Below are 14,213 nucleotides of genomic sequence, written 5' to 3' on the forward strand. Positions count from 1 at the left end.
TTGAAACACATAAGTTTCCTTGTATTATAAGAAAAAGGGAATATAATCTAATACATTGTTCTGAAACATAGTGAAAACCTAAACTACAATGAAGATGGTACCACATTCGCCGATGAAGGAAGAGGACGAGGAGTTGATCAAATCCGTGGTTGATGGAGTCATTAATCCCTCTTTCGACCTCGAAGATAAGGTTGGCGGCGACAATCGAAAACTTGCCGCAAGGATACGCCGTGAAGCATTGCAGAGGAAGACGGGGAGATCTCTTGATCGCTTGCCTTTCGATGGCTTTAATTATGATTCCCTTTATTACACTTTCTAGGTAGAACTTCAAGTTTGGTTATGTCCAGGGGGGCGATTCTGACACAGTGGGATGCGCTGGTCCATTGTTGCTCGATGGAATTGAGTATATGGTGCCCTTGGCAATCAATGAAGGTAGTGTGGTGTACAGTACTGACAGGGGTTGCCAAGGGCAACATATACTCAATTCCATCGAGCAACAATGGACCAGCGCATCCCACGGGAGATCTGGTAACTACCATTCCTAGTTGTTAATTCGCATCCAGCAACAATGGCGGTGCGAATTGAAGTTCGGCCTGGTAATTCGTTTTATTTATCGACAAGTTATAACCTAGTTTTTATTTGAATGATTTTTGGGTTTTTACCATCTGCCGAATTAAAATGTTTAGCTCGATAAACCTTACTATCTCAGCATTGGCAGAAAAAACAGATTTTTCTAGGCTATGAAAGAATTAACTGCTTGGTAGCTGGCAAGAATCTGTATATGAGACTTAACTGCTTTACTGGCAATTTTCGGGGAAGTCAAATTATAAGCATTGGTGCCAAGAGTGTCCTCAAGTATCTTCGGGAGAATGAGTTCCCCGACATGGATGTAATTGGATCCTCTGGTTAGATACTTATCCCTCCCCTCTGTTATTTTTATTAGAAAGAGCTATTGATCAGACACTTACTTCACTTTCATTGACTCTGTTATTTTCTATTTTTGGTTTGGTTTCCAATTTGGCAGGAGAATTCTGTTCGGAGAAAACGCCAACTGCAGTGAACTGGATTGAAGGTGGCAAATCTGTAGTCTGTGAGGCCATTATCAAGGGAGATGTGGTGAGGAAGGTCCTCAGAACCACTGTATCTGCCCTTGCGGAGCTCAACACGATCAAAAATCTTGCTGGCTCGGCAGTTGCCGGTGCTTTAGGTGGTTCCAATGCCCATGCCAGCAACGTTCTTGCTGCAATCTTTCTAGCAACTGGCCAAGATCCGGCCCAGATTGCAGAGAGCTCCAATTGCATTACCATGATGGAAGCAGTGAATGATGGAAAAGATTTGCACATATCTGTAACTATGCCATCCATTCAGGTATACCTGACCTTTCCTAGCTAGTATCTCCCAATTTACATACATACATACATGATATCAGCTAGCTGTTCTGTCTGGAAATATTTCCTTGAAAGAGAGATGAAATCGGCTCCAATTGATTCATTAATTTCAATTTTCTTTGCTTGTGCCTTTGTGGTGATATCTATTGCAGGTGGGAACATTTAATAATTTTTGGACCCATCCTGCATCTCAATCAGCTTGTCTGAAGCTACTAGGTGTGATACCTGAGTTACGTGTGATCAAAGAAATAATGATTGGATTAGAAGGAAAGCGGATGGCCACCGTTGTTGCTGGTTCCGTGCTTGCAGGGGAATTATCGCTGGTGTAGTACAACAAATCAACCAAAGCACGGAGTACTCCCAGATGGCTCGTCGGGAGAGCACGAAGTACTCCCAAACGGCCCCTCTGGAGAGCACGGAGTACTCCAAGAAGGTCCGTCGGGAGAGCACAGAGTACTCTGAGACGGCTTTACCACCACAAATACAGGAGACCCATGAGTTGGATGATGGGTTTTTTTTTCTTATGTTTCATTATTTTTTACCTCTTAAGCTAGCTCTTAAGACAAGAAGGAAGAAAGTCAGAAACCATGCCATGCCATGCCAGAAGAGTGCATGAAAGGTTAACCCCTAGTTTAGGTTGCGTAACTAGAGTGTATCTCTGAAGATATAGTCTTATGTTTCCTATTTTGAACAATTTAATTTGTTAGCGTGTCCATCGTCAGATAACTCTATGCTGATTTACTTAGTAAAGGAGCTCCAAAATTTTCATTGAGTCATGTATGGTGCACTCCCAACCCGGCCCCTTTTCCATTATATATATATATATCCACATCTTAAACTTACAACCTAATCAAAAAATTTCAAAATGTGGTCAACATATTGCATCAATTTCTATCTCACGGATAATCCCTGTTGGCCATGTTTATATTGGAATAGATGATTGCTCATTTGCATCATATTTTGTTAAAAATATTAGCAAATTTTAATAAATATTGTTTTTTTATTTTGTAAAATTTGTTTTATTATTATCGAGTCATAGGATAAAATTTGGAAATAACTTCCTACATCTTTGACCACAATTGACATTTATGTCAATCTCTACCTGTTTATGTTCCCCTTATATTTCTCTATTACATAATAAGCTGGAACCTCACCTTTCAGTGTTGATACTCCTTTTGGTGGATACATATGCTCCTCCTTTTAATATATGATGGAGAAATGTGAAGAAAATACAACCTCTATTGTTAGAGGTGAAGAAGCCTGAGGTGAAGAAATGCAAGCGGCTCACAACTTTCAACCTAGATCTGACTTATGGATATCTTCTCTCTGCCGAGATTCCTCGGCTCTACGAATCGACTCCCATACAATAACAAGTGGGGATCAAGATATCGAAAGTTTCATTTTGAGCTTAAAAGAGAAGAAATACTTAGAGAGCTTAAAGCAACTAAGTTTTTCTCTCTACTTGCCTTAGCTTAAAGATCATTGCAAACATTTTCCATAATATTTTCAAAGCTGGATGGGATTGGACCACACAACGAATTATGATAGTGAGGCCCACATGGAGATTTTTTCGTAAATTTGAAAAATTAAGTAAGGTTTTGTAAAACAACAACAAAAAAAACTTTTATTTCACTTTAACCATGGACAAAATGGTCATTTCAATCTCAAAGTTAATGGAGAAGTAAGAGTGGGTAACTAGTGATGTTCCAAGTTCACCATATTGGACAACATGTAACATTGCCACTTAAGTGGCCAAGCTAGAATTTGGTTCATTTTTGTTATTGGAAGTGGAGTCCTGTCCAAGGAATGAAAGTTCCTTCCATATCGCCGGTTCACCACCTGCTGAACAGGCTGAAATGTTGAAATCTTGCCAATATTTCGGCTAGATTTTGCCCAAATATCGGGAGATTTCGAACACCCATTTCGGGGGATAATTTTGGTCATTTTGGGCTTAAATGTGGTATCAACCCTAATTTGATGCCAATACTTAGTAATTTTGAATTATTTCTTATAAATTCTTGTTCCTAGTCACATTTAACATATTACCTTCTTATGCCTAAATCATTCGGATATGATTGGAAAGATGACCTGTTGACCTTGAAGATTATCTATTCATAATTTAAATTGTTTTCATAATTTTTTTTCATGTATATGTTTTTCCCTAGCCACATTTGGCACGTTGCCTTTTGAGACCTTAACACCATGACATAATTGATAAATTTGATCATTAATCTTGAAATTTTTGCTATAAACTGTTTGTTTAATTTGAATTATTTCCAAAAATTATTCAATGTAGATTCTCCTACCTAACCACATTTGACACATTACCTTTTAAATTAATCATTGGGACACACTTGGTAAGATCGTCCATTGACCTTGAAAATTCCACTATCGAATTGTGAAAGAGAACCCCTAAAAAACGCAAGAAATCGCCAATACATCACAAAAACTTGAGATTTTGCCGATATATCGATCGATTCAAGCGATATACCGCGAATATTGACTATATTTTGTAATCTCGAATAACCCCCCTTGTTTCGGTTCGGAGTCCACCAAAGTGGCCAAAATTTGGCAAAAAGTTGTACCTTGGTCTTGTCCCATATAATTCAAAAGGGGTCATTTGCCATCACATTATCCAAATAAAAAGGATTACACTTGCCATCACATTATCCAAATAAAAAGGATTACACATAAGATGGCATGTCATTGAACATTGCTACGGACCTTATGTGAACATTGCTACGGACCCACTAGCAAGGTGGCACATCATTAATATAAAGAAAAATACATTTAACTAATTTTTATGTTAGAAGGTGATACGGGAGGTTTTGTACCCGACCGGTATCAGACCTGAGTGGGGCTAAACCAGACGCTCAGTCGGGACATTTACCGACTAACCAAGGAAGAGCGTCGCTCACGCTAGACCTATATGCATATGGCAACAACGCCCTAGATAGAAGGTCAACTACAAGGATGATTGAGCAAGGCGGACGTCAAGGGAGCATAGTCCAGGGAGAAATAACGGCTCTTGCCGGGGAAACCTGCCCAATCCGGAAAAGGTAACACATACACTATTTAAACAAGGACTCACCCCTCCGCTAAGCATCCAGTACATTCTGAACATAACCATGTATAGCTCCTACACAGGATCTTAACTGGTTCGTTGTCTGACTTAGCCAACGGAGGCGGTTGCCCAGCATACGAGCCGGCCCGCATCTAACCTTTCTTGCAGGACTCATCGTCTCAAGAACCAGAAGGGGCTTAGTTGGCATCTGAATAATAACTGAGACACATCAGAAGGCATTCGCCTTTTATTTTTTTCCCTTTGGGAGTGGGGGGTGGCATTTTGGTGAGGAATAGTAAGAAATAATTTTTGTATACAAATGATTTTGTTCAGATAAGAAGATTATAAACTTTCAACCGGGGGTAAGTTTAGCCCAATGTTGAGCCCGACCAACTTTTGGCTTGCAATGCTACTTTTTGTCCGTGAATTCTCCTATTTCTTTCCTTCTTACTTGCACTGGCACCCCAAAATGGAGGCCTTAAAGCACTGACACCCCACTTTATGTTTAAAAAACATAGAGACCCCAAAATTGGATTTTCATTAAATATATTTGTCCAATTTGTCACTAAAAACAGTTAAATTACTGTTTATTTTCTTTCAATTCCCTATAATAAACAATGTCTAAATGGCAGACATTTATGGCAGTCTCTCTGTTTGTTTATGTTCCCCTTATATTTCTCTATTACATAATAAGCTTGAACCCACCTTTCTGTGTTGACACACCTTTTGGCGGATACATATGGCTCATCCTCTTAATATATGACAGAGATACATGAAGAAAATACAAACCTCAATTGTCAGGATTGAAAGACCCGGATTCATGCCATGTACTCATCTTTTTCTAAAGTGTGCATGTTGTTTGCTTTTCGAATTTTGTTTGATTATTATCTTGCTAAAAGAAGATTTCTTTTTGTTTTTAAAATTTTAATGGATCAACGTTAATCTCGAATCTTACCTCTACTATCTGAGCGTGTTTGACCTCCTCCCTTCTCTCTCTCTCCTTTTAATTTAAGCCATCCATTATTGACTATCTATTTATTTTGTTGGAGATAAACCAAAGAGGTTTTTTTTTTTTTTTTAATATATTTTGTCCACTTAAGTTAGGCTCAAACTCCTTACCAAAAAAAGAAGGGAAGAGGTTAGGCTTCAACTCTTGTTAATCTACTTAAGTAGACAATATCATATGTTGTCAATCTAGTGAACTTGAAATATTAAAAGTTACCTTTAACTTTGAGATTGAAATGACCGTTTTGTCCATGAGAAGGGAAATATAATTTTTTTTTAATATTTTGCAAAACCTCACTTATTCTTTAAATTCACAAAAAACTCCCTGTTTCTACAAAAAAAAAAAAAAAAAAAAAAAAAAAAAAACAAAAATCTCCCATGGAATTCGTGACGTAGAAGAGTATTGATAAAGAAATTTCAAATTTCCAACTTGACAGACGAAAACTAGATTTTAAAGGAAAGATCAGAGGAAAATGAAGAAATCAACTATGATGAACTTTATGGACAGGTAAGGAGTAGGAGAGAAGTCAAAGAAACCAAATGTACATGTTAGATGGAGACAATGAGAAGAAGAAACCAAAGATTTTCGCAAAATACAGCAAATGTGCAGGCGAATGGGGAGAAGAAAAAGACCGATTGTGTAAGAGCACAAAATTCAAATTCTCTGCCGAGCAGGAAAAGTGGAGAAAATCAACCATGAATGCACAAAATCCTTAAAATGTTAGTTTCTATGCAATCGTAGAACTCAAGAAAACCTACAATTTCAGACCAATCGGCTACCAAAACTCTTGGAAACTTGAAACTATAAAGAAAAATTTACAGAAACTAAAGAATAGCAAAACCTCACAGAAATGAGTTGTCAAAATAACACAAAACAAAGCCATATCAATATTGTACTGAACAAAAGCATAGAAGTGAACATAAATTTGATATTTTTTTGGCCCAATAATTTCTCAAATTAACAACAGAACGATCTCAAAAGGTAGAAAATCATGACTTGAAGAAACAGAGCAACAAAATTTACCAAAAAAAAAAAAAAAATTCTAGAAATTTAAGATCAAATGTGGAGGAAAAACAAAAGAAATCGTATGAAATGATTATTACATCAAGCAAAAGCCTGAGGGGAAGAAACGTGAGCAGCTCACAACTTACGGCCGAGTCTGGCTTATGAATATCTTCTCTTTGAAGGAGATTCCTCGGCTTTGTGAATCGGTGGCCATACAATGACAAGTGTAGATCAAGATACCGAAAGTTTCAGTTTGAGCTTGAAAGAGAAGAAAGACTAAGAGAGCTTAAAGTGACTGAGTTCTTCTCTCTACTTGCCTAAGCTTAAAGATCGTTGTCAACTTTTTCCAAAATATTTTCAATGCTGGATGGGATTGGACCACACAATGAATTATGATCGTAAGGCCTACAGGGAGATTTTTTTCGTAAATTTGAAAAAGTAACTAAGGTTTTGAAAAATAAAAACAAAACCTGTATTTCTCTTTACCCATGGACAAAATGGTCATTTCAATCTCAAAGTTAATAGAAAGTAAAAGTGGATAACTTGTAATATTCCAAGTTCACCATATTGGTTACCCATGGACAAAATGGCCATTCAATCTCAAAGTTAATAGGAAAGTAAAAGTGGATAACTTGTAATATTCCAAGTTCACCATATTGGACAACATTTAATATTGGCCACCAAGCTAGCATTTGGCTCATTTGTGTTATTGGAATTGGAGTATTGTCCCATATAATTCAAAAAGGGACACTTGCCATCACATTATCAAAATAAAAAGGATTATACGTAACCCATTTCTCTCCTCTTATAAACTGTATCAAAGACATAGAAGTTACAACATCTCCACAAATTAAATCCAATATCACATAGCCAGTCTAAGGCCAGGCCCAGAATGATACCTAATTGATGAAAAATCATGACCTCTTAACTCTAGGATAACGCTGGGCAAATTGTGCTTGTTTTAAACCCAGTGGGCTTTAGTTCCCCTTTAATGGGCGAAGCCTTCTCCATTCTTTTCACCACATGCTCTTACTCCTTTGCACAGTTAGAATTTGTTACTCTCCTTTTTTATGAAAACAAGGGGAATCCCTAAGTTTCTGTCATTCTGATGTTTCAGACTTTCAGGTCATGTGACTGACGAATCAGATTAATATCAATAAGGGATCCATAGTCTGCCATGTGCCCAACAAATCACGGTATCAACATTCCAATGTGGTATTCAAGAATCAAGAACATGCGCATGCTGGGGCAAATTATTCCATAATCAAATCTTGATCACTTTTTTTTTTTTGAGTTTACCAACCCCAGTTTTCAAGGTTTTGCCTTGACTAATCGGTGTTCGACTTGGGTCGCACACCTGGCTGTGGTGGGTGAGTCTTCCAGCGAGGATTTTTTATATCCACAAGGTTTCGGTATCGAACCAAGCTGCTTACCACTTGGACCAACCCCGCTGGTATCTTGATCAGGTTTCGGAGCGTAAGATTCTATTAATATTTTCTTGATGTGCTCCAAGTATTCCATGAATATTGCAAGAGAATCTACTCTTTTTTTCTTGATATGTTTCTCTTAACTTGTAACTCAAGCCCATAAGTAGGGAGTGCATAAGCTGCCAAAGGGTGAGAGGAACTTTAAGTCTTACATGCCGCAAAATATAATGCTTTAGCCTGCATGGTAGAATCATCTGCCCAAGCTTTCCCCGGCCAAGTTTGGCTCATGGCAACGGAACTTTCATTGGTAAGATAGAACTTGGTGTTTGATACATGTAGGTTTACTCTACAGTACATCACTGTAACATCGAAAAGCAACGGACGAGATGTCGGGTGTCCTCTCGGACCCTCCCTCCCTCTCTCCCTCTCTCTCTCTCTAACCTCCTCCCTCATCCAACCCAGCCAAGTATGCCATTGAGATCGGCATCTCAAGTCCTTTGTCCTTAATCTTGGGGGTTGTAGAAGGAGCAATCACACCAATAAAGAGCAGCACCAAAATCACTGAAGATTTTAAGTCGCCAAGAAATAAAAAGATTTGATCTCATGACTAGAAGAGCAACACAGAAGGCATTTGAAGGTGAACCTTGAATGCTTTTCCCTGTAATCAATGCATGCATTGAATATGATACCAGGTAAGGTTTTAATCCCAGCGGCATGAATTGTTGCAGGCTGCTATCAGCACCATAGATGGCATTCTTGATACGGCTTCTGCTCCTCACCCAATTGGACCTTTGATTGATCTATTGAAGCCTCAGCCTCAGGGCAAGCTTGTTGGCGGAAAAGCAATAGGTGAGATAAAAGAAACACAAGAAATGATGGATTTTGCAGGAGAACACAACGTAGTAGCATATATACAAGTCATATCTATGGATTACTTGAACACTGCGATGGACAGGCTTGCAAGAGGGCATGTTAGATACCGATTTGACACCTTATGTGAACATTGCTATGGACCCAATAGCATGATGGCATGTCATTGAAATAAAGAAAAAACATTTAACTAATCTTTATCTGAGAAGGCATTTGCATTTTTGTTTTTTTGTTTTTTCCTTTTGGGGGTGGGGGGTGGCATTTTGGTGAGGAATAGTAAGAAATAAATTTTGTATACAAATGATTTTGATCAGATAAGAAGATTATAAACTTGTAACAGGGGGTGGGGGGTGGGGGGGTAAGTATATCATCATGGCTGACACATATTTGATCACTTTTCTTCATTACTGTACAATCTACACCATATGCCACGAACCAAGAAAGTAATGGTTGCTACTGTCTCACCCTCTGTCAAAGCAATGACAGTCAACATATACTGCCAAGCGTGCTCTTTGTGCTTGTCCAACGCCTAGTTCATTTGAGACTCGTGTACTAAGAAGTGACAATTTATAAGCCTTTCAGGTAAATGTAAAAAAATAAATATAGCTCATCTGTTTAGTGTAACTTACCTTACAGCACCACCCACACCAACTGAGATTGTGTAGACCATCCAACAAGTGTTAAGGCTGCAAATACAACACATATTCAAAATAAAATAGTAAGATTAGAAAGAAATGTTTGATAAATGATTTATTTAGAGTTAGTAATCATTCAAAATACAGTACACAACTGATGAAAACAGATTCCAAGCTGCATATAACTCATTTATAAGATTTAAAAGATATATATAGAAAACTGAAAATTTTAATAAAATCATAGTCAAATTCCAAATTCTATAAATAAGATGCATAGTACCAAGAGGGGAGGGGGAAGAAAAAGAACTTACCAGATCATTATAGTTGAAGGAATAGCAAGTTTCAGAAAATTGAAAATATCAAGCAAAGCCTTCTTTGATAACCCAGTCCAAGTCATCCCACAAGTAGGAGATAATTTGATGCTACAGGCCAAAAGCAACACATTGATCCAATACGAGATGGAGATTCCAAAGCTGCACCTTCTGTACCTAAGGTTGATTTGTATACTAAAGGACAACATAAGAGGATGTGGAGTGAAGCTGTAAATGCGGAAGTTATCATTATGGGAAAGACAATGTTTTGGGCTTGTAGGAGTCTAATCATGCATTGAATGATTCCACGAGCAAAAAGATTTGGGATCAACAGAGCAGCACACTTCCCTGCTTCCATTGATATTTCGACATCTTGCCCAAAGGATATGAGAATTTGGCTTGTACAGAACCAGATGAAAGCAAGGGGAATGCCAACTATTGAAAGGACTGAAATTGCCCTCTGCATATGAATCCTCAGCATCTGATGCTGTTTTGCTCCATAAGCCTGGCTACACAATGTCTCCAATGCACTCCCCATTCCTAACTATCAAACATCACAGAGAATGACTGCAGAAATTTTGTGTGCTTTATAGAAAGCTTCATCTAATGACTAGAATTTATACAGTATATAAGTCAGAGAAAGAAGAGTAAGATAGGGGGCTTGAGGCAACACTTAAAGGAAAGGAAAGCCAAGCTCTTTATTAAATTTAATATGCCACTGAGATCGGCATCTCAAGTCTTTTGTCCCTAATCTTGAGGGTTGTAGAAGGAGAAACACGCCAATAAAGAGCAGCACCAAAATCGCCGAAGATTTTAAGTTGCTGAGAAATAAAAAGAGGCAATTTTAAGTTGCCAAGAAATAAAAAGATTTGATCTCATGACTGGTGCACCAACCTGTGAGAGTCCTAAATTATCAAGAAGAAAGGACTCTGCTGGTGCCCAGGAATCCTGGGTTCTCAAGAATTCCACACCATTCCTCTTGCATTAGATCCACCACTCTATCCCATCTTCATCCAACTGCTACACCAACATACACTACTCTCTGACTCTGAAACACCACCACAGCTGATATTCTGAACATCATAATTGCAGCCTAAGTTCCGTATCATCAGGCCGCACTTGATCTCACTATGAAGCCCTGCTGATTGAAAATTTGGTCTGTAGGGCATAAATCTCACAGTGCAGCAAGTGCTTCCCCTACATACAAGCATTTCTTGACCAAAGTTTGATCAGAGTTCTTGTGAATGGTTTAACTTACACGGTAAGCTTCCAATTTTCAGTCCTTTCTCTTCTTAATTTTGCTTTCTGGGGCATCTGGCACTATACTGTTATGAATTTTAGCCAAACAATATTCACTTTATCTCTGAATGACATATTAGTTGGATAGGTCACTCAGAAGCCAAATCAACGAATTGAAACAGAAAATAATAGTTCACAGTCAACCTGTACCAACCTTATAAGAGTCAGCGAAACTCGGCAATAGGTGTTTGTTTGAAACAAGGTTTTCATCCAAGGAGCCAAGGACCAGATGTTGTTAGTACCATGACAAGTGCAATGGACTCATAGATGAAGAAAAACATCTGCACAGATGACAACTAATCAATCAATAAACTTCATGCCAGCCAGAAAAAAAAAAAAAAAGATCCACTGGTCTACCCAAAGAATGAAAAGAATCAAACAGTGTATTAGACAGAAAAATTGAAAGTAAGACAGCCAGGAATTTTTGAGACACAAGCCTTATCAGAGCACCCATGCTCAGTGTCCATGAATTTCATATCCTACACCAAGCCAATAGAAAAATCAAAAAGCAAGTAACCAACATATCAAGAAGGTGCATTAATGTTAGTTTTTTTTGGTTGATTTCATTAATGTTGGTGCGTGTTCTATGAGAAGCCCAATGCGGGAGGAAGCTTTATTTATGCATAAGATTTATCAAATACAGAACAAAATAGGAAACTAAAATCTACCCAAATCAACCAATAGTCCAGATCCCCTCAAATAGATTTCTCCTCACAAGACATCCAATATCCAAAAGTAGATCTCCTATCATCTAGACACCTTGCATCTATGTATGCCTCAATTTTCAAGTGTTCATGAGCAGAAATTATATTTCCTTTTCCTAGAGTAGCCTTCAAATATCTCAAGATACGATATGATGCATCCAGTGTGAGGAGTTGAGATCCATATGCCGGCTAAAAAAGGACTGCAAATGTGATGTCTAATCTAGTATGGGACAAATAGGTCAAATTCCCTACTAACTTTTCATAACTTGTTTCGTAATGGTTCTCCTACTTTTGCCGTCAGGTTAGGTTCAATAGGTGTTTCTACTGGCTTACATCCAAACATTCAAGTCTCTACCAGTAGTTCTAGACTACCCTTTCTTTGAGAGAGGGAAATACCATTGGCCAAATCTCTTTCTTTTGCCTACAAGTGTAAGTTAGGCAAATAGGAGTTTCTTTGGGCTTAGATCTTAACATTCAAATCTTCTTCCAGTAGGTCTAAAGTATAGTTTCTTTGAGAGAGGGAAATACCATTGGCCAAATTTTGGAGCACCATTCCAATTGTTTTCCTTTCAATTAACGTCGTGCATCATATCAGCGCCACCCTCAACCTCCCATATTCCTTGGTCAAGTATATCCTATGCTACTCTACCTCCTAATTGTTTTTTTTGGGATGAATAGATAATTAAATTACCAAAAGCCAAAAGAGCACATACAAAGGGAACAAGGGGGGGGGGGGAGCCCCAATCAAGAAGGGGACATGAAAGAAGCTGAGAGACTCCAAGAACTAACAATCAGCCTATTTCTTGGAGAATCTACAACAGGGGGGTGGGGGAGAGAACAAAGTCTCGAATAAACATCAAAGTAGATGGCATTCCAAATCATATCTCTTGAACGGGATTTGGAGGTCCATCTTCGCATGTTATGCTCCCACCAAAGATGGTGTATAGTGGCGGCAAAGACAAGCTTACCCACAAGGTCACAAATAGATACAGTTTGGGTTGGCGGGGATGTGACGGCTAATGAGAAAAGCTTGGGTAGGCAGGGCAAGGCAAGGCTAAGGGCTCTCCAAAGAGTAAGGGCATGGCGAGGGATGTGGCCTTTAAACCAAACAAGAGGGGACCAAGGGATAGGGGGAGATGGGGTTCTTAGGAGGTTCCAAGCCGATGCAGTAGAAAAGGGGGTGGAGTGGGGGTGCAACCAAGTAATGCAGTCGTCGGAGAGGGGGGAGGGAACTCCAAACTTGTGTGAGACTATGGTGGGGGGAAGGGGACCAAGACCCAAATGAGATGAACGTGGAAAGGGGAGCGGATTTTGGGATATGAGTGTTATAAACGGTTCTAGGGCCAAGAAGAGTGTACAAGATACCCGTCGGATGCCAGGGGTCAAGCCAAAAGGAAGTGGAGATACCAGTAGAGACACTGACAGAAATGGCAGGGAGAGCGACGACCACGGAGAATCAGGAGCTTCCTCCAAATCCAGGAGGGGTTGGAGGAGGGCGGAACAGTCCAAATCGAGTCATTCTTGAGGAGGTAGGAATAGACCCAGGAAACCCAAATGGAATCATATTTGGAGGCGATCTTCCAGATGAGTTTCATGAGACAAGCCATATTCATATCACGGATACGACGAAAGCCAAGACCACCCTCAGATTTGGGACGGCAAATGGACTTCCAGCTAATAGGATGAAGGAAGCGGGGGGACTCTTGGTCTTTCCAAAGGAAAGCACAGAAAAGGGATTCCAGAGAATGGATGATAGATTTAGGTGGGAAAAAGATACCACACCAGTAGAGATAGGAGGATTGGAGGACAGAGCGGATTAACACCATTCTCCTAGCAAACGAAAGTAGCTTACTCATCCAGAGTTGAAGCTTCTTTCGAATATGATCGAGCATGGGGGAGCAATGGTGGCGAGTGAGCCTACCAGGGATGAGGGGATGACCGAGATAGGTCACAGGAAAGGAGCCTAGGTTGAATCCAAAGATTGAAAGGAGGGAGGCTCTAGAGGAATCAGAGATACTAGAGAGAAAGATGGTGGATTTCTCAAAGTTCACTCTAAGGCCAGATAGGGATTCAAAGTGGGAGAGGGTCACGAGGATAGAAGAGATGGAGGAGTGGTCAGCCCTAAAGAAAATCATGAGGTCATCAGCAAAGGCGAGGTGGGTGAGCTTGAGTGAATGACATTTGGGAATGGGAGAAATGAGCATCTGATCAGTTTTGGATTGAATAAGGCGGGAAAGCACTTCCAGTGCTAAGGTGAAGAGGTAAGGGGATAGGGGGCACCCTTGACGAATACCAATACGCGAGGAGAAGAAACCAGCGGGGAGCCATTGGCGATGACCGAGAAGTGAGGGGTAGAGATACAAGTCTCGACCTAGTGGACAAAGGGGGGGGGGAAGCCCATCGCCGAAAGGACTTCATCGATAAAATCCCATCGAATAGAGTCAAAGGCTTTATGAAGATCAACCTTTCATAATAGCAGCAAGGGAATGGCTAGCTCTATCGAA

The 14,213-nt window shown here is 39.5% G+C and overlaps 1 protein-coding gene and 1 pseudogene across 2 annotated transcripts; one reads left to right on the forward strand and one right to left on the reverse strand.

Annotated features, from left to right (window-relative positions):
• The first annotated feature begins 568 nt into the window (after positions 1-568).
• On the forward strand, positions 569-1,929 carry LOC149017349 (3-hydroxy-3-methylglutaryl-coenzyme A reductase 2-like). The gene is made up of 4 exons (XM_089152932.1): positions 569-596; positions 738-905; positions 1,025-1,368; positions 1,541-1,929. The coding sequence occupies exons 1-4, from the start codon at positions 569-571 to the stop codon at positions 1,715-1,717; spliced, it is 717 nt and encodes a 238-aa protein (XP_089009058.1). The 3' UTR covers positions 1,718-1,929.
• A 5,146-nt stretch (positions 1,930-7,075) lies between these two features.
• On the reverse strand, positions 7,076-10,815 carry LOC149017350 (protein DETOXIFICATION 16-like; annotated as a pseudogene). Its single transcript, XR_016172987.1, has 5 exons — positions 10,741-10,815; positions 10,423-10,527; positions 9,707-10,250; positions 9,390-9,446; positions 7,076-9,312 (listed from the first exon to the last, which is right to left on the reverse strand). The product of XR_016172987.1 is annotated as a protein DETOXIFICATION 16-like (transcript).
• Positions 10,816-14,213: the final 3,398 nt, after the last annotated feature.

Source organism: Hakea prostrata, chromosome 4, assembly GCF_041222555.1.
Source record: "Hakea prostrata isolate BN-2017 chromosome 4, UWA_Hpros_2, whole genome shotgun sequence".
Classification (NCBI taxonomy): Eukaryota; Viridiplantae; Streptophyta; class Magnoliopsida; order Proteales; family Proteaceae; genus Hakea; species Hakea prostrata.

What these genes read in the sequence shown, in the direction of transcription:
- LOC149017349 (XM_089152932.1), top strand. Translation starts at nt 569, where the DNA reads ATGGCGGTGCGAATTGAAGTTCGGCCTG. An exon ending in GCGAATTGAAGTTCGGCCTG is followed by an intron (nt 597 to 737) that starts GTAATTCGTTTT and finishes AGATTTTTCTAG; the next exon opens with GCTATGAAAGAATTAACTGC. An exon ending in TAACTATGCCATCCATTCAG is followed by an intron (nt 1,369 to 1,540) that starts GTATACCTGACC and finishes TATCTATTGCAG; the next exon opens with GTGGGAACATTTAATAATTT.